At 38.6% G+C, this 21243-nt stretch overlaps 1 protein-coding gene across 4 annotated transcripts in view; it reads right to left on the bottom strand.

Moving 5' to 3' along the window:
- TPST1 (tyrosylprotein sulfotransferase 1) overlaps positions 1-21243 on the bottom strand; it is a 119260-nt gene that overhangs the window by 80260 nt on the left and 17757 nt on the right. For all 4 annotated transcript variants that reach the window (XM_061208355.1, XM_061208356.1, XM_061208354.1 and 1 more), the window contains exon 2: positions 6601-7546. In XM_061208355.1, coding sequence (XP_061064338.1) covers positions 6601-7445 — 845 coding nt within the window. In that variant the 5' untranslated portion in view covers positions 7446-7546. The remainder of the gene's footprint in view (positions 1-6600; positions 7547-21243) is intronic.

The raw sequence follows: 21243 nt of genomic DNA, 5'->3' as shown, positions 1-21243 counted from the left end.
CGTCTTTGTGAATTTGTCCATGTTGTAGCTTCCAAATGATTACTGCCTGGGTTTATTTTACCTTATGTTTAAAAAATTATATTAGGCTATGGGAAACAAATGCAACATTCTGGGTCCAGGTGGGACTGAGCTTGGATGACTTCCACTATAGAGTGGGAGGGCAGGGCCTACAGTTCAGGCATAACAGGTCCCAGCTGTTCCCTAGGTCCTTCTGTGCCCCTAGGTTGGGCCATGAGTCACGCCACAAGAAGCTCTCTATTCCACCTCTTCTCTTTGGACACTGTAGGACTAGAGTTAGACACAGACCGATCCTAGGAGTAATATCTCCTGATGGTTCATTTGGCTAAGGAAGGAAGAGATGTTCTAAGCAGTCAAGGAAGAACTACCACACTCTAACCATGGGTCACCCAAGGAGCACAATATCCTGTAAGTCAAAATGGTCTTCCCTTTATCTGGGAGCTTGCCCCCCAGGGGGCATCTGGCAATGTCTGGAAACATTCTGGGTTGCCACAACTTGGCAGGGGTGGGGAGGGTTGCTACTGGTATCTACTGAGTAGGAGCCAGGGATGCTGCTAATTAAACATCCCACAACATACAGGATGGTCCCCCACAACAAAGAACTATCTGGCCCAAAATGTCAATACTGCCAAGGTTGAGAAACACTGCTTTATTTCTCAATTTGACACCACATCATCCAGGAAGGCCTTCCTGAACAGCCCAGACTGGGTTAGGTACCTCTTTTTGGTTTCCCATAGTACTTCGCACTGTATCATTCAGCAATCTGTGTCTTCTGTTAGATCATGGGTACCTTTAGGGCAGACTTCGGCACTCTGCCTGGCACATAGTAAGTACTCAGTGAAGTAGCAGAGACTGCTATCTGCCTACCCCAAAAAACAACCTATTCTTCTCAGTAAAAGAAACATCAACTCTCAGTTGGGCACATGGTCACTACATTCCTCAGCCTTTTATTTATGGCCATAAGACTAAGTTATGGCCAGTGCAACACACAGAGAAGGGCTACCTGGAAGCTTCTAGAAAATATTCTTAAAAAATACTTAAGGCCCCTTCTTATATGTCCACCCTACCCCTACCCTGCTGCCTAGGACACAGATAATATGACTGGAGCTCCAACTTGGACCTTGGGGGCGATGAGCTTCCAAACCGGTCTTGGTCTGCCTTCTTTTACATAACAGCCACTATTTTATTTAAAACCATTGTTATCTTGGATCTCTATCTTTTGCAAAGACACCTAATCTAAATGATCTAATACCCAACTTCTATTTTTTGCCATCAATTGCCATGTTCTTCAAGAAAAGTGCAAGTTGTGCTTTATATTAATTTATGTTCTTGTTCTTCTTCTCATTCTTCGCTGACGTATTTTGAAATACAATTTTCCTCTACTGTTTTCCTTTTACAACCTGTTTTGCTGTCAATTGTATCCCTCGTTTATTCAATTACCCTTTTCCAGCTAAGGGTTCTCAGCTACTTAGCTCTTCAATTTGACTTGTAAAAGCAGCACAGCCATTTCCACAATCCCAAAGCATTCCTCTTAGATGGTATTTGATTAACAACTAAATTTATAAAGATAGGTTTACTGCCTTCACAAAGGATCAGTAATCCAAAGTAAACAGCCTCGCTCTATGATAATTTTATGGGGAAAAAATGTAATACTTATAAAACTCCTCTGGGATATTTTAATCTGAGTTCACAGAGCTCAGCTAATCCTAATTTGCATGCTATTAATCTTACAAACTATAGAAGTGATCCTAATTTGCATGAATATAGCCTTTCTCTTAACTTACTTATAATATTCTTGTTATCCTTACATTTCAGAAATTTTTCAAGTAGACATTTTGTTATCTTTCTCTGGTAATCCTGTAAAATATAAAAATTTTTAATTTCCAAACTAAATTCCATTTTGGAAACTAAAAAAAAAATAATATTCTAAATTTACTAGATAACTATTCTACTTCCTCAAAAGTATCTCTATTTCCAAAAACTTTTCTCCATTATTTTCACCTATTTATTTAATGTGTTTTTTGCTCTGGATCTGATTTCTAAGTTTTTTCTCTGCTTTACACTTATTAGAAGCTTTAGAGTGTCATTTATTGTATTCTAATTTGTTCTCTTATATTTACCACTATTATTACATTTTTCATTCTAACCTATTTGTGCATAATAGTTTTACACCGTTTTTCTGCTCTAGGAGTAGATAACTCTTCTCTGAATTGTAGTTTTGATTCTTGTACTTATTCCTTTTAACGGTTACCATTATATTATTTTGTTTTTCTGGCTTTGCTCTTTTGACAACTAAACTTATTTACTGATCGTAAGTTACTTTTTTATTTCACTCACTCTTGAGTATACATATGGTTGGTGGCTTTTCTTTTTTGTTACTGTTATTGATGATTTTTATTTGTTCCAGGTAATTCTATAGTATCTTAATGAGTTTAATAGCAAAAACAACTCTGTGCACTCTAGTAACTTCCTGAATGCTTCCATATGGAGATGACTAAAGTTCCACAAAAATTCCACAATCTGCAGGAAGAGGTCTACATAAATAGTCTCAAACTTTACCTCTATTTCCTACTCAAAATACGAACTTCTATTTCCTACTCCAAACGCAAAATACAAATGTCAAAAGGAGCAGGCCTCAGCAGTAGATACCATTCCCTGATCAGCGAAACCCTCCTCCAATTCAATCACTTGGAGAATTCTGCCAGAATACACCTATTTGCATAAAATATTTTCCTTAGAATGTGCCCCCCCCCACCTTTCTATACAAACATTTCTTGAAAGATAAAGGCAAAAAGACATGTAGAAATACCTCAATTTTTTTCTACTCTCTATTAGTTTAGAAGAGAGAGAGATCAGCGAGTTCTATACATATTGTTTTTTGGAGCTATCATATTCAAGACTATGATTCAGTTTAATATGAAGTTGAGTAGTGTGGTTGAATAATTTATTAAAACAGAACATAGCATTCAAACATAAAAGTTATAATGCCAGTCACTGGAGAAACTAGAACTACTACTGGAGTGGAACGACTACCTTAAAGTATCAAGGATGACTAGTATATCTAAAATCCTAGGGACTTCCCTGGTGGTCCAGTGGTTAAGACCCTGCGCTTCCAATGCAAGGGGTGGGGGTTTCGATTCCTGGTCGGGGAACTAAGATCCCATATGCTGTGCAGCGTAACCAAAAAAAAATTAATAAGTAAAAAAATAAAACAGAATAAAATCCTACAGTTTTACCTAAATGCAGAACTAAAGCTAAATTATCAGCCAGTCAAAGCAATCTGTTTTCATCCCTTCTCCACTCATTAAATATTTTGCTTTGATTTTCAATTTTGAAAAGTTTAGCTTATATACACTAATCTCTAATGAAGACTCCCTGGACCACGCCAGAATGAAAGCATGTTTTCTTCTATCAAACTCTTTCATAGATGACCCTTATACATGCTAGCAGGTGACTACCCTGCACCTCCTACTCTTCTGTAACTGGAACTGACCAGGGAAGCAAGAGATGAAATGAAAATAACTGAAAATTCCTAAGCAAAGCAAAAGAAAGCTTAACCTTCATAGTTAACAAGATAAGGCAGGTAGAACCATGAAGGCCCTTCTTATTGCTGTCGTCAACAATTTCTGCATCCTGAGCCATCTGGTGATACCTTCAAGCCTTCAAGGCTGCCTAAATATTTTCAGTATTTTTTTACTAAATAATACTAAGTATTAAAATACTTACTTTAAACAATTTTCCCAGAATAAAAATATTTATAGGAAGGCAAAAGCACACAGGATGATTGACTCTGGGCTATGAATTCCTTATGGTCATGACTCTCAACTAACATGTAATATTTACAACCTGGTACTTACTAATGGAATAAGTCTGTATATTTCTACCTTATCCCCCAGTTAGCTCTTTTTAAGAGCAGGGACTCAGTCTTAAAAGAGGCAGTACAGTTTAGATTAGACCTGCTTCAACCACAGTAGCTCTGCTCTTATCTATTTTATACTGTAATGCTGGGTAAGACTTTGTTTCAAAAAGGAGTTTAAATGTTATTATTTTGCTTTTAAGTTTAAAAACTACTTGCATCCCACTAAAATTAAAAGGACTGACAATACCAAGTGTTGGCAAAGATGTGAAGCAACTAGAACACATTCATGTAGAGTATAGTCACACATGAATGGTACAGCCATACATGAATGATACAGACACTCTGGAAAACTGGAAGTATTTGTTAAAGATATATAGATACATAGAGATATCTTAAGAGCCATCAATTCTACTCATTGTTATATATCCAAGAGAAATGAAAGCTTATGTCAACCAAAGGTTATGTACAAGAATATGCTTAGCAACTTTACCCATAATTCCCCAAAACTGGAAACATCAAATGTCCATCAATGGAACAATGGATCAATTGTGTTATATTTACATATTGGAATATCACGTAGTAATGAAAAAGAATGAACTACTGCTATGTATAATATTCCGGGTGAATCTAAATGTTAAATGAAAAAATCCAGGAACAAGATAATACATAGACATGACTGCATTTATATGAAGTTCAAAAACAAGCAAGACTGTTTTTGAACTTTATATGCAACCTTATATCACCTCTGGTGAAAGAGATTGGAACAGTGGTTACTCTGGGGTTGAGGAGGATACTGACTGGGAAGGAGCACAAAGGAGTCTCCTAAGTGCTGCTAATTTTTTTATATCTTTATATGGATGGTGAGAACACAAGTGTGTAGAGATGTAAACATTCATCAAGTTGTACACTGAATATTTGTGATTTACTATATATGTTATACCCTAATTTTTAAAAACTCATATAGTGGCAAGAGTCTTGGAATAGGCATTGGAAGTTCTAGTCATGGTTCTGCCATGTGTGATTCTTGACAAAGCATAAAATCTCGCTGGGTCTGCATTCCATATACTACATGCTAAGTAAGGTCTCTTCCCCCTCTAAAACTCACTGATTCAAAATTCCTATGAATTTCCTTGGTCTGCATGTTTGCAAAATTATCTTTTTTTTGGCCACGCTGCGCAGCATGCAGGTTCTTAGTTCCCCAACCAGGGATCAAACCTGAACTCTCTGCAGTGGAAGCGCAGAGTCTTAACCACTGGACCACCAGGGAAGTCCCTGCAAAATTATCTTTTCCTGATTTCCACAGAAATTTAACTTGAGCATATCTCTTTAATCCCTACTTGGAGAGATGGGGGGGGCGTGTGAATAGGCTTATTTTATATTAATAGATGGAACTAGCATCAGAATTTCTGGGCCAACATACAAGCATACAAAGTAAAATGCTACCTAGGAATACAGGTGATTAGAAACTAGTGATGCTCTATTATTTGGAAAGAACAGTAAACTGTGATGACATTAGCTAAAGCTGTAATTCTCTTTGAATCAATAAAAATAACCTGGAGCCACTGGACTGACGATACCTAATAATTTATAATCAATAACTGAAAGCTTGTTGCAGAAAGGTAGCTGTTCCTTTCCGATTACCTATATGAGGAATCAATATTTACTGTACAAGTTCTATACTTTGAAAAAAAATCAAGAAGACATTCCTTGATAGGAGCAAGCAGGACACACAAGGGAAGTTCACTGCTTTTTCTTTTTTTTTTTTTTTACAGGGGATATTACTTTTATAAATGGAAAGATAAAAAATAAAATTTAGTCATAGCCAACTTTTCTTCATGAGGAGATGCTACCTGAATTTAACAGTAGTTTTTATATCCTTATATTCTTATTCTAGGTATAAGTCATCAAGTCAGGTTATCAGATCAAGTCAGGCCACCCTAGTCATCACTTCATGAGAAAGGAAGAAAAATACAATGGTTTTAGAAATATTTGAATCCAAGGAACTTCTTGTATGAATTATGGATTAAGCTTCCAAATTTCAGAGATCCTCTAAAATTTTGTAAAAATCAAGGGAAGATGTATCCATCAGATGACAAAAGAAGCACTACATGTAATAAAATGACATGGGAAAAAGCACTAGCCCATTAAGACCAAAGCATAGATTCTAATTCTGGCCCTGCCATTTAAATTTGAGTAAATCATTTTGATCTTTCTAACTCAGATTTCCTACCTGTAAAATGAAGGGAATGAGTTAGATAATTTTAACCTTTATTTTTCTCTCACTAAAATTTCCTATATGCTGGAATTCACTACATACCAACATGGTAGATGCTTTTCCTCATATTGACCTTAATCTACACAAAAGTTAACTATCCTTATTAACAAAAATATCTAGAAATTAAATATCAGAAGCCACTAAAACTGAATGATGGACATTAAAGTCTGATGTCCTTTCACTGCTATAAATTGGGTTTGCCTCCATCAAGTACCTAAAGGACAATTCATAAATTTAAAAATGAATTAAGTAAATGAAAGGGTCTATAATGAACCGGCTAGAGAATTTTTAAAAAACTCACTGATGAAGCTCTATTCCAGAAAAGGTCTATAGTTTCCATATACATATATATATTCCATATAGACACACACACACACACACACACACACACACACACACTTCTTTATTAGCTGAATATGGTCAAATAAAAAACATAACATCTACTCACTTTGACAGAGATACTCCCCCAGCTTTCCCAATCATCTCTTCATGGTGTAATACTGAGTGGTTCCAAGGAATTTGGAGGAACTTTAAGAGTGTTCTCATCCACCGTTCAGGATGTAAGACAAGTTGCTCATAGTGAACTAACATGCATTTTTTATAGCCAACCTCCATACACTGGTTATACATGGTCTCTATGGCACGATTCCACTTGGTCAAACAGTCCCTATAGCTGTTCAGGTCAAATCCAGCAATTGTAACTTTTCGAGAAATCATTGAATGTACTGATGCCCGGCCATCTCGGACCATCAGGAGAAATTTGGCATTGGGGAATAACCTAGCAAGGTAAGTTAAGGATTTCAGGGCAAAAGGATCTTTATTACATAAATAAGGGGCTGGCTCCCCATGCTTAACAATGATTTCTAGTAAGAAGGCCTGCATGGCAGAATCCAGCACTTCATCGGTGACACCAGCCTCATCCAAGCGTATTTTCTCTTTACTCGACCGTGACCATATCTGCTTCAGAGCCAGGATTCGAGGAATGACCCTGGTTTCCTCTCCACAGCGAATATCAGGGTGTGCATCTAGCATGGCCCTCATGAGTGTGGTTCCACTCCGAGGCACACCTCCAATAAATATTAAAGGCATATCTTTGTGATAGGCAAAGGTTTTATTGGCTTTGATGTCCAGGCCAGTTCGCACAGTGGTCTTTGTGTTCTCCAATTTGAGGGGCTGGCTACGTTCTTCTATTCGGTGATGGCATTCCATGGCGTGTTGGCCCAAGTAAAATACAGTCACAGAACTAATCACCAGACATGCCAATAGTAAGTTCTGCTTCAGTTTTCCAACCATCTTGATGTGGTTATCTTGCTATTAAACAGATATTTTGCTACAAATGTTTTTCAGAAAACATTCAGGCCATGGAGATTCTACTTCAGAAAGATGATCAATATCTAATAGGAAAAGGAAAAAGTTATTTTACCATCACATTAAGATTGTTTACAAATTAATCATCAGTTATCACCATTACATTTTAGCTAGAAAGAAGCTGAAGCAGTCGTAAATACACTGATACTCTTAGAATACAAGTATATATAAATACAAGCAAAAATAAATCAATACTTCTAATCAGAAACAGCTTTTCTTAATGTAACAATTCTGAAGCTACAGACCTTGCACAGAATGGAAAAATAAAATTATTTCTATAGTGAGTCAAGCAAATATTTAATATTCCCAAGTATGTTTGGAGTCTAACCCAAGGTTCATCTCTGATATTCAGAGTTGCTTCATCCCCAAGAAGCTTCATCCACATTCTACTATAAAGAGAAATTACAGAAGAAATATACAACTTCCAAATTTTTAACACAGATTCAGTTTATTCATATCTTACAAATTATTTATTTAGGTACTACAGTCCAGATACTTGGGCTTGGCTGAGGATAAACTTTGAAAAGGACAGCAGTGCAGTGACCCCTGCTCTCAGGAAACAAAGTCTCATGGGCAGACAGATATACAATGACAATAAAGTGTGATCAGTGTCTTAGTAGAAATAAGCAAAGGAGACAATGGTAGTATAATGAAAAGGCACACAGAGTCTACCTCAGGAAGCTATAAAAGCCGTATATAAAACAAGAGGAAGGAGTACGCAAAGCAATAGAAACTTGTGTGCAAAAGCACAATGGCATCACAGAACACAGCATAATTAGGTGACAAGTAGTTCAGGAAAGCTGGTGTATAGGGTGCAAAGAAAACTGTGTGTGTCTGTGATCTAGCCTTATCTAGAATAGATAAGATTTGGGTACACAGAGCATTCTAAACTGAAGATACGCCATGACCAAAGACACAGACATGTAAAAGCAGGGGCATGTATGTAAAACATACGTACTATGTACATGTAAACTTACCCAGAACTTCAGAGGGCAAGTGTGATGTTTAGTTTTATCTGTCAACTTGGCTAGGCTATGGTGCCCAGTGTTTGGTCAAACACCAGTCTAAATGTTTCTGTGAAGGTATATTTTTTAGAAGTGACTAACAATTAAATCAACAGACTTTGAGTAAAGTAGATTACCCTCCAAAATACAGGTGGACCTCATCCAACAATTGAAGTCCTTAAGAGAAAAGAAAGTTTCCTGAAGAAAAAGGGATTCTCCACAAGACTGCAACACAGAAACCCTGCCTGAGTTTCCAGCCTGCTGCCCTGAGGAATTCAGACTCTAGGCTAACATCAACTCTTACCTGCCGGACTGCTGTATGGATTTTAGAAATACCAGTGCCATAATCACATGAGCCAAGTGCTTAAAAACTCTCAGTCATATATATATATATATATATATGTATATGAATATCCTGACTGACAGTGAGTACACCTGGGGAAATGACTAACTACACCAGAAAAAGAATACATTCTGAGAGGCAGGATGTCTAGCTATGAACTAACAGGAAGGTAGGCAATTCTTCTCCCCAAAAAACAAACTATAAAGAGGAATGAAACTGACAAAACCACCCTTTCAGTCCTCTGGAAATTGACCAAAGGAATACAACAACCCAAGAAGCATTTATGTTTGAAAAACTTCTCAACGTTCAGTAAGAACAGTGAGAGCTGTGGTATTTGTGCCCAAGACTACTCCCACCCCCACCATCCACCCACTCAGCAGGTACAGAGGTTCTGCAGGGCAGGGCAAACTACAAGGCCTGGAGGCTTTGCTGCTGGAATCAATGGGAGATCACTCAATTTGAACTGGAGCGTAGCACACATGCCCAACTGTGCTGCCAGTGTAAGTGATGCTCTAGGCGGCAGGTGAGCAAGGAGGGTGAAAAGCTCTAGTAGGCTGAGTCTGTAGTCGTGATCAGCAAGCTCGTGGCCAACGCTGACTGCAACAGAGAGAAGAGGATGAAGTAAAGAGCAAAAGAGGAAGAGATGAAAGGAATCAGTGGAATAAGAAGTAGAGACAGAAGATTGAGAGAGGAGATGGTGAGAAGAGAGGATGAGAGAGAGAGAAGAGAAGAGAGATGAGAAGGATTAGAGGAAGAGATGAGAAGGAAGAGAATGCTGTACTATGCAATGGAAACCAAGGGCAGAGGAACAAGCCTGAACTTATTTCCCTGCCCCACACTGCCTCAATATGTTTGAGCACAACCGCTGTCCACTAAGCTATGCAGACAGGGGGGCAAACCACAAGAAAGCCATGCTTAAAAATGAAAACAATTGTGTATGTGTGTGTATGTATCTGAGCAGCTACATCAGCATACATTTATATAAAATGTTCACATCTGGCAAATTTACAGAGACAGAAAGCATGGGGTGGAAGCAGGAACTTATGGCAAACAGGCATGAGGGGACTTTTTCCAGTGATGAAAATGTTCTAAAACTGGACTGTTGGGGCTTCCCTGGTGGCGCAGTGGTTGAGAATCTGCCTGCCAATGCAGGGGACACGGGTTCGAGCCCTGGTCTGGGAAGATCCCACATGCCGCGGAGCAACTAGGCCCGTGAGCCACAACTACTGAGCCTGCGCGTCTGGAGCCTGTGCTCCGCAACAAGAGAGGCCGCGATAGTGAGAGGCCCGCGCACCGCGATGAAGAGTGGCCCCCGCTTGCCGCAACTAGAGAAAGCCCTCGCACAGAAACGAAGACCCAACACAGCCAAAAATATAAATAAATTAATTAATTAAAACTGGACTGTTGTGATAGTTGCACAACTCTATAAAATCTGCTAAAAATCACTGAATTGTACCCTTACAATGAGTAACTTTTATGGTATATGTTACACCTCAGTACAGCTGGTTTTTCTTTTTTTGAAGAATACACTCAAAGAAATATTTTTTGAGAGTCTCAGTAGGATACAACAATCAAGATCTGGTTTTTGTTTACTCATGTATTCATTCCTTTAGCCACATATTTGAAGACATATTATTGTGCCAGGCATTGTACTTTATTATAAAGCTGCAACAAAGAACCACAAAGTGAGAAGAGGTTGAGATTAGAAGATCAGCTTGATAAGAAAAGACTGCAAAGAAAAAAACATTAATTAAGATAATTGGTAGCAATATAGCATTGAAATATCTATGCAGAAAACTGTATCCACGATGTAGAAGGCACACTTAAGATGTTACACCAGTATTTAATTTAAAAGGGAGTAAGTGGGAAGGAAAGAGAACAATGGAGAGAAAAGAGAGTAATAGAGAAAACGGAGAATTAAGATTCAACCCTAGAAAAATAACATTTTGGTTAAAGAAACTAAAACTGTATTACAAGCACAAAGGGAAAAAAACCTTTCGGAAATGGAAAAAAAGATATTAGTCTATTCAAGTGAGGGCCTACCTTTCAAGCAAAACAAATGACAATAAACCCAATCTGGAAACATCCTGGCAATTTCAAATATGGCAATTTCAAATTTCAAATATAGTTCAATTTCAAATGTGAAAGAAATAGTTCTTCAGGCTTCCAAACAGAAAAAGAAAATAAGGACCATAGGACCAAAAAACAAGCTGGCATTAGATGTCTCTACAACATTAAATGCTTATCCTCTGGTTTCCTTGTAAGATACCTTTCCTTATTTTTCAAATTTGCTATGATGAACATGTGTTACCTTTCTAAGTGAGGAAAGAAAAACCAATATTTAAAAAATAATAGGGGGGTCTTCCCTGGTGGCGCAGTGGTTGAGAATCTGCCTGCCAATGCAGGGGACACGGGTTCGAGCCCTGGTCTGGGAAGATCCCACATGCCGCAGAGCAACTAGGCCCGTGAGCCACAACTACTGAGCCTGCGCTCCGCAACAAGAGAGGCCGCGATAGCGAGAGGCCCACGCACCGCGATGAAGAGGGGCCCCCGCTTGCCGCAACTAGAGAAAGCCCTCGCACAGAAACAAAGACCCAACACAGCCAAAAATACAAATAAATAAATTAATTAATTAAAATAATAATAATAATAATAATAGGGGACTTCCCTGGTGGCGCAGTGGTTAAGAATCCGCCTGCCAATGCAGGGGACACGGGTTCGAGCTCTGGTCCGGGAAGATCCCACATGCCGCGGAGCAACTAAGCCCATGCGCCACAACTACCGAGCCTGCACTCTAGAGCCCGCAAGCCATGAATACTGAGCCCACGTGACACGACTACTGAGCCCACATGCCACAACTACTGAAGCCCGCGAGCCTAGAGCCCATGCTCTGCAACAAGAGAAGCCACTGCAATGAGAAGCCCATGCACCGCAACGAAGAGTAGCCCCCGTTCACAGCAACTAGAGAAAGCCCACGCGCAGCAACGAAAACCCAATGCAGCCAAAACTAAATAAATTTATTAAAAAATAATAATAATAGGAATAGTCTTTCTTAAAAATTGACAGGTAAAGATCTGAAGAATGAGTAGGAACTAGATAAAGAGTGAAGAGAAGAGCATTCTAAGCAAAAGTAAATGGATACGCAAAAGCCCTGCAATAGAAAGGCATTTTAAAGCTTTCAGGGACTTCCCTGGCAGTCCAATGGTTAAGGCTCTGTGCTTCCAATGCAGGGGGCACGGGTTCGATCCCTAGTCGGGAACTAAGATCCCACATGCCACACGGTGCGGCCAAGAAAAAAAAAAAAGTTTTCAAAGAGCAGGCTAAGGCAGTAAGCAAGAGAGAAAGTGAGTGAGAGATGAAACTGGAAAAATGGGCAGGGGTCAGTTCATAAATCTTGTGGGTCAGGTTAAGGATATAAAATTTTATCATAGATGCAGTCAGATGTGACTGATTTAAAGATTCTAAGCAGTGAGTTACTTAATCCTATTTAGGTTTATACAATCTCACTCTGGCCAAAACTATCTTGAAAAACAACAATGTTGGAAGATTCACAATTCCCAATTTCAAAACTTACTACAAAGTGATAGTAATGAAGACAATGCAATACTGGCAGAAAAACAGGCATACAGATGAATGGAAGTCCAGAAATAAACTGTTACATTTATGGTCAACTGACTTTTTTTTTTTTTTTTTAAACATCTTTATTGGAGTCTAATTGCTTTACATGGTCAACTGACTTTTGACAAGGGTGCCAAGATAACTGAGTGAGGAAAGAGCACTCTTTTCAACAAATGATGCTGGGACAACTGGACATCCACATGCAAAAGAATGAAGTTGAATACCTATTCACAAAAATTAACTCAAAATGAGCTAAATACCTAAATGTAAGAGCTAAAACTATAAAATTCTTAGAGGAAAACAGAAGTGTAAATCTTTGTGGCTGTGCGTTAGGCCACAGTTTCTTAGATACAACACCAAAAGTACAAGAGACAAAGAAAAAACAGATAAATTGGACTTCATCAAAATTTAAAATATTTGTGCTTCAAAGGACAATATCTTAAAAGTGAAAGACAAACCAAAAAATGGGAGAACATATATGTAAATCATATATCCAATAAGGGACTTGTAACCAGAATACATAAAGAACTTACAATTTAACAAGAAGAACAAATAATCCAATAAAACATGGACAAAAGCTCTAAATAGACACTTCTCCAAAGAAGATACACAATAGTTAATTAGCACATGAAAAGATGTTCAACAATGTTAATCTTTAGGAAAATGCAAATCAAAACCAAAATGAGATACCACTTCAAACCCACTAGATGGCAACAAAAACAACACAGACAATAAAAAGTGTCAGTGAAGATGTGGAGAAACTGAAACCCTCATATACTGCCAGTGGGTGGGACTGTAAACTGGCCGGGGCACAGTCACTTTAGAAAACAGTTTGGCAGTTCTTCAAAAGGTTAAGAGTTACCATATGGTCCAGCAATTCCACCCAAGAGAATTGAATACATGTGTCTACACAAAAACTTGTACACAAATGTTCATGGCATCATTATTCATAGCCAAAAATAAGCAACAACCCAAATGCCCACTAACTGATAAACCAGTAAACAATATATGGTATGTCCATGCAATAAAGTATTATTCAGCCATAAAAAGGAGTACTGATACATGTTACAATTTGGATGAACCTTAAAAACATTATGCTAATTGACTGAAATAACTCATAAAAGATCACATATTGTATGATCCCATTTATATGAAATGTCCAGAAAAGGCAAATCTGTAGAGAGAGAAAAATTAGTAGTTGCCTGGGGCTGAGGGGAGAAGGAAGATGGAAACAACTACCATGTTTTTTTTGTTTTTTTAAAATAAATTTATTTATTTTTAGTTAGTTAGTTAGTTTTGGCTGTGTTGGATCTTCGTTGCTGTGCATGGGCTTTCTCTAGTTGCGGCAAGTGGGGGCTACTCTTCATTGCGGTGCACGGGCTTCTCACTGCAGTGGCTTCTCTTGTTGCAGAGCATGGCCTCTAGAGAGTGCGGGTTTCAGCAGATGCAGCGCATGGGCTCAGTAGTTGTGGCTTGTGGGCTCTAGAGCGCAGGCTCAGTAGTTGTGGTGCACGGGCTTAGTTGCTCTGCGGCATGTGAGATCTTCCCGGACCAGGGATCGAACCCGTGTCCCCTGCAATGGCAGGCGGATCTCTTGACCACTGCGCCACCAGCGAAGCCCATACCATGTTTTTTGTTTGTTTGTTTTTAAATTTTATTTATTTATTTATTTTTGGCTGTGTTGGGTCTTCGTTGCTGTGCGCAGGCTTTCTCTAGTTGCAGTGAGCAGGGGCTACTCTTCCTTGCAGTGCGCGGGCTCATTGTTGTGGCTTCTCTCGTTGCAGAGCATGGGCCCCAGGTGCGCAGGCTTCAGTAGTTGTGGCATGTGGGCTCAGTAGTTGTGGCTTGCGGGCTCTAGAGCTCAGGCTCAGTAGTTGTGGCGCACGGGCCCAGTTGCTCCGCGGCATGTGGGATCCTCCCGGGCCAGGGCTCGAATCCGTGTCCCCTGCATTGGCAGGCAGATTCCTAACCACTGCGCCACCAGGGAAGCCCATGTGCTCTTTTTTTTGGGTGATGAAAATGTTCTAAATCCAGGTTGTGGGAAAATTTATGGTGTGTGGATTACGTGTCAATAATACTGGTTTTTTAAACAAACGACTACACACTTATTAGGATGGCTCAAATAAAAAATGCTGACAGACAATATCAAGTGCTGATAAAGATGAGGAGCAACCGGCTTTCACACACTGCAGGGAATGCACAATGGTACATCCAGAGTCTGGTAGATTCTAATGACCGATACGAGAAAAGAATCTAAAAAAGAGTGGATATATGTATATGTATAACTGATTCACTTTGCTGTACAGCAGAAACTAACACAACATTGTAAATCAACTATACTCCAATAAAAATTTTAAAAAAACAGTCTGGTAGAGTCTAATAAATGTAAACATACACTTACCATACAACCCAACAAGTGCACTCCTGAGCATCTGTCCTAGAGAAATGAAACCTACATTCACATAAAACCTGCACATGAATATAGCAGCTCTATTCATAATCACCAAAAACTGAAAACAAACCAAATGTCCCTCAATGGGTAAATTTGGATAAACTGTGGTACATCCACTTCTGGAATACTATCCAGCAGTAAAAAGGAACAAATTCTTGATACATGCAACAATTTGAATGAACCTCAAAGGCATTATGCTGAGTGAAAGCAGCCAGTCTCAAAATGATTCTACTTATAAAATATTCTTGAAAAGACAAAACTATATCACTGGATGCCAGAGGACTAAGTATAAAGGGATATAACACAACAGTGTTCTGGGATGATGGAACTGTTCTGTATCCTGATTGTGGTAGTTGTTACATGAATCAATATATGTATGAAAATTCACAGAACTATGCACCAGAAAAAAGTCAATTTTACTGTATAACAATTTTTAAAACAAAAAAATTTGTTGAATCAAGAGAAATTTGAGGGGAAACATGGGGGGAGGAGAAGACAGATGACAGGAGAAGACCAAGAAGAGGAGAGCTTGTGATTCTAAATCTTCCAATTAATGTTTCTGATTAACATTACTTAGTGGTGATAGATTCAGTGGTGATAGGAACACATTAAGTAAATAACGGGTTTTACTGAGAAAAGTAGAGAAATGATCCTAGAAAAATGATCCCCGTATTTTCCATTTTATGAACATTTGAATGAAATATAAATTAATTTAAATACAAACAAAGCAAACAAAACTCATTTAATGAAGCAAAGATGAGTGCTCTTAGGGACACAATTAACTCTAGTCAATTTCATTTTATAGTTATACAGGAATGATTCCTCTAGTACATTCGTTTGTTTGGGGGGGTTGCATAATGTATATTGCATGAGAGAAAAGCAGTGATCACTAAGAAATCACCCTGAAATTGCAAAGCTTTTTGATAAAATTTAGTACTATACATACTTTACATTTAACTTACCAACACCCGACATATGTCAGAATCCAATAGGTGACAAATGACTCAACTTCGTTCAAAAATTACATGAACAATTTAGAATTCAATTGTACAAAAACAACATAATTACTTCCCTGAAAACTTCCCCAGACACATATTAGATACAAAATAGAATTCACCAATCAAAAGTTAACATGATAGACCTTTAAGTTACTATAGCAGCAACCAACAGTATCTGATAACTTCCCATTAAAATACCCCAAATTCCCAGTAAAATACATAAAAAGACAAAAATTGGAAATATATCATGAATGTATTTCCTTGTCCAGAAACATACTTGTAAATCATTTTCATGACTGCATAATACTTTACTGAAAAGGCTTTACCAATGTTTATTTGGCCAATTCTGTATTATTACTTACTTGTTTCTAAATTTTTGTGATAAATATTCTTGCATGTACAAACATCTTTGCACACATGATTATTTTCTACTCTGAATTTTTAAAAGAGGAATTGCTAGGTCAAAGGGTGTGAGATGTGCTTGATTTTAAAGCATTTAATACATATTTGATTTACCTCTTTCTCATACCCTACATCTAAATCTGACAAAAATTCTACCGGCTCTTTCTTCAAAATGTAGTCAGAATCCCACCACTTCTCAATCAGAATCCCACCACTTCTCAACACTTCCACTAGGACTGCCAGATTCTCTCACCAGGATTTCTGAAAGGTATCTTAACTTCTTCTCCTGCCCCCTAGAGTCTATTCTCAACTCAACAGCCAAAGAGATTTTTTCAAACCTTAAGTCAGAACATGTCATTCCTCTGCTCAAAGCCTGGTATTATTTTTCAAAATGGTCTTGAAAAGGCTTATTTTAAGACATCCAACACTAAATTTCTCTGTCTCCTTCTACTGATTCTGTCAATAGGCATCAAAAGTAGCACTGATTGAAGTCAGGCTAATATATCATTATCCCAAAACAGTAGTTTGTTGTTCAAAGTGAAATAATTGAGAAGATACCTCTTCATATTAGAGGTTTAATAAGGACTCAAATGAAGGCAACTTCCTCTTTACTAAGGAACAATTTAGGGAAAAAGAAAACCCTGCCATGCATCCCATCATACTTGAGAGCTGTGTCAATTAACATAATTTGGGGTAATTTTTTTCAAGCCTTCATTCCTGTTGCATTTTAAATTAAACACTGTGAGACTTCCCTGATGGCGCAGGGTTAAGAATCCGGCTGCCAATGCAGGGGACGCAGGTTTGAGCTCTGGTCTGGGAAGATCCCACATGCCGCAGAGCAACTGAGCCCATGCGCCACAACTACTGAGCCTGCGCTCTAGAGCCCGCGAGCCACAGCTACTGAGCCCACGTGCCACAACTACTGAAGCCCGCGCGCCTAGAGCCCGTGCTCCGCAACGAGACGCCACCACAAGGAGAAGCCCACGCACCGCAACGAAGAGTAGCCCCCACTCGCCACAACTAGGGAAAACCCGCGCGCAGCAACAAAGACCCAATGCAGCCAAAAATAAACAAATAAATAAATTTATTTTAAAAAATAAATTAATTAAACATTGTCTCCCCCAACACACTTAAGGGAAAAAAGTATGTTCTATCTTCCCTTCAAGATGTTTGAAAGCAAGTAAGACAGTGGTCAAAGACCTTGTAAGGGATACTAAAAAGGAAAAGAAGAGGATTCTTGGCTTCCCCAGAAACATTCTCATTACTTTTCATTCATTCATTCATTCATCATTCAGGCTGCGCCAGGTCTTAGTTGCGGCACATGGGATCTTCACTGCGGCATGCAGAATCTTCATTACAGCATGCGAGCTTCTTAGTTGCAGCATGCAGACTCTTAGTTGTGGCATGCGAACTCTTTAGTCCTGCAGCACGCATGCGGAATCTAGTTCACTGACCAGGGACTGAACCCGGCCCCTTGCATTGGGAGCGCAGAGTCTTACCCACTGGACCACCAGGGAAGTCCCTCATTACTTTTTCACTAAGTATATGAAGCCTAATTTTCTGTCTTTAGATGTTTCTTAACTTGAAGAATCATAGAGCATGACTGCTAAAAGGGGCCTTTACGTCATTTGGTCCAACCGTCTCATTTTATAGACATAGAAACTGAGGCCCAAGTAGCACATTCTCCTCACCACCTCTCTAAATCTTACCTCCTCTTCAAAGGTCACTCTTCATTTTATTGTGTATATTTTACTTACTACCAAAGATTTTAAACTCCTGAAGCTCAGAGACCATGTCTATGTTCCGTCCCCTACCACAGCATGCTTAACAGAGCACCAGGTTACAGTGTACACTGAGTCTTCAAAATGTAAAAGTAAACTAATCAAACTGGGAAGAAAATGTCTATGGAAGAGAGATGCTGCAGAGCTTGAAGTCTCTACTCAGGCCTTAATACTGATTCTTCTCAAATTCTTGAAAAAAGTAGTCCTATAATTTAAGAAGAAAATACAGTAAAAGCTTGTCTGACCACTGTCCACACGCGCACGCATGAACACACACACACACACCGGCCTCTTTCCATTATCTTAAAGTCCATGTCACTGTATTTTCAGACAAGTAGTATCAATATTTTCTCAACTGGGACATTTACAAAGCTGAGGCTGTGCTAGAAGGAAACACTAGAAAGTTCAGTCTCATTTTTACCTCCAGTAGAAAGAAAAAGCACTGAAACACAGCAACAAACATATCTGAAAAATTACTATTAATAAGACTGTTCTTTCCCAGCAAGCCAAATGAAAGACTCCCAGAAATAATGCTCTAGAGAAGAAGAGAATGATGACATTATACTTCCATACTTAGATCTTTGTAAATTTTATAAAGATTTCTAATCAAAAACAGTGTCAGTCAACAAACATAGGGGTGTAAGAGGTTGGTAGTCAGCAGACCATTTTCAACACTCAGCGCATATACACAGGCCCAGGCACATGCACTCATGACCACATTCCTTACACCCTGCTTTTATAGTCAGGAAAGTAGCCATGTGCTATGTACAAAGAGATGCTGGGTAAATTTCCCAGCAAAAGATAAATTACAGGAATGTAACAATCCCCTAAATGTTTTCTTTCCTTTATTAATCATTAGCTCCTTGCTTCCCATGCTTATTCATGCCAACCAACGTGGCAAATGGCAACACCCAGTGACACTTTGCCTTCTGTCTAAAGTCCAATTTATAGCTGGTTTCTCTATTTGCTTCCAGCTTTTTTAGCAAAAGGAAAAATAACTGTATCATGTGCTTGAACTTGCCAATTAATAAGTGTCTAGGGTTTAATTTGAATGTCAGCTTTGCATTCAGCAGAAACTCCAAATAAACCCACTGTTGTAAAACCAATCCTTATGTCAGCTAATGGTCAGAGTACCAACATGGGAACATCTTTTCCTAGCCACACCCTGGGGGCTGGCACTAAAACCACTGACAACAAATGTAAGAAAAATACAGTACACACAGCTGACGATCTTTGGGAGTCTGCTGGGACCCATCTTCATAAAGGAGCAGTGTACTGGAATTTTGTTTCCAATAAACCCCATGGTCAGGAGGGAAAAGAGCTGGTCAAATACTAAGAACTGGACCTAATGCCTAGGACACAAATAGAGATAAGAGCACAAGTTAAACTCAAGCACAACATTTTTAAAAGTTCAAATTAAATGAAATGGTCTGGGAATTACTTCAAAAATATCTGAAGGCAGATGTGGCGGGGGGAGGAAGGGTTTATATGAAATTAGATGACTACGAGTTAGTAACCGTTGAAGCTGAGCGATGAGTACTTGAGGGCTCAGTGTAATTTTATGTTTTTGCATATGTTTGAAATTTTTCATAATACAGAGTTAAATGAAATAAAACAAAATAAAAAGTTTAAGTTACTAAGTTCTAACCTTCTCAGACCTATAAATCAGAGGGCCATTGTAGGCTAACCATTCCTATTCTAGATTCTTCACTCATGTTTATTGTCTGTTTAAATCAACCATGAGAGGGAACACAAAGAAAAGAAAAAACAAATGTGCTCAAATCATATACTCTCATTCAGTTATTCAATTATGCAATTTTTCCACCAACCTCCCAAGTTTTAGAATTAAAAGTAACTAGAATAGGTAAAGGAGAAAAGAAGATGGCATTGAAATAATGTAAAGGCAGCCTAGTATATTAGTCAGAAGACGTGGGCTCTAGTCTCAAATCCATTTTTTCTTAGCCATATGGAACTAGATAAATCACGGAGCATCAAGTCTCTCATTCATAAAACAGGAATAATGATAATCAAGATCTTTTCCACATGTAATCAGAGTAGAAATTACAAGAAGTAAGACTGGAGAGAAAATGCAAAGATAAAAGAATGCCTGCAAGTTCTCTTTTCTTTCACAGTGCTGCTGTGGCCATCAGGTGGATAACATGTGAAAGAACTTTTAAAGAACACGGGCGTGTGGCATCCTTCATACACTGGCTCCTGCTCTTCCACCAACTTCACCCCTTGGCACTCCTCCCATGAAGCCTCCCCCCTTCAGGACCACCCCTCATTCAAACCAGGCACCTCCACACACACCTGGCCTCTGCTCATGCTGCTGCCTCCTGTATCAAGCCCCTTTCTCTCTTTTATACACGCCTCCTCGGGGCTCTTTACTCATCCCCCTCACCCTCCAAATCAATTTTTCCCTCTTCTGTAACCTCAAGCACTTGGTAAAAACACATTGGTTTGCATGCTCATGCACTGTATTGTGGTTATTTTACCCCACTAAACTATAAGCTCCTTTAAAGCACAAATTTAAAAAAATAAAAAATAAAAAAAGCACAAATTAAAACCCATTCATCATTCATGCAGTGGGTGCGCTATTATCAAATAAAATATAAAGCAAGGAATTTATAGATGAATCAGCACCTAGTGAAATCTCTCTTAAGTCTCCTTAACATGCCTACAGAGTCATCTGAAACAAATAATATCAGAAATGAAAAAGGAACTACAAATAAAACCAAAGTAATCTGGAGGCCATGACAAAATTTTGCAATCCCAGTCATTATTCCAACAGGATTTTTAAATTGAATCTACAAAATTCATAGCAGATGGGAAAAATAGCTTTTCCAAGACTTTGGAAAGAGCCAAACAGATACTAAGGTATTAACAAAAATATTTTAACTGTTATGATACTAACAGTAATCGGTGGCACAAAATAGAAAGCCCAGGAAAAAAAACAGCCTCATCTATGTACACAAATTTAATATGTATCAGAAGCAAACATCACAAAACAGTCACAAAGCATTAATTTATGGTATTGGGTTCCCTCATCCACACTCCTACACTCATCCTGCTTCACCTATGGCTACCCCCTATTTATTTTCTGATGCCTCACAAATCTACCTGCA

This window comes from Eubalaena glacialis, chromosome 13 (assembly GCF_028564815.1).
Source record: "Eubalaena glacialis isolate mEubGla1 chromosome 13, mEubGla1.1.hap2.+ XY, whole genome shotgun sequence".
NCBI lineage: Eukaryota > Metazoa > Chordata > Mammalia > Artiodactyla > Balaenidae > Eubalaena > Eubalaena glacialis.
The sequence above is the reverse complement of the archived record's forward strand: the minus strand, read 5'-3'. Positions and strand labels throughout refer to the sequence as shown.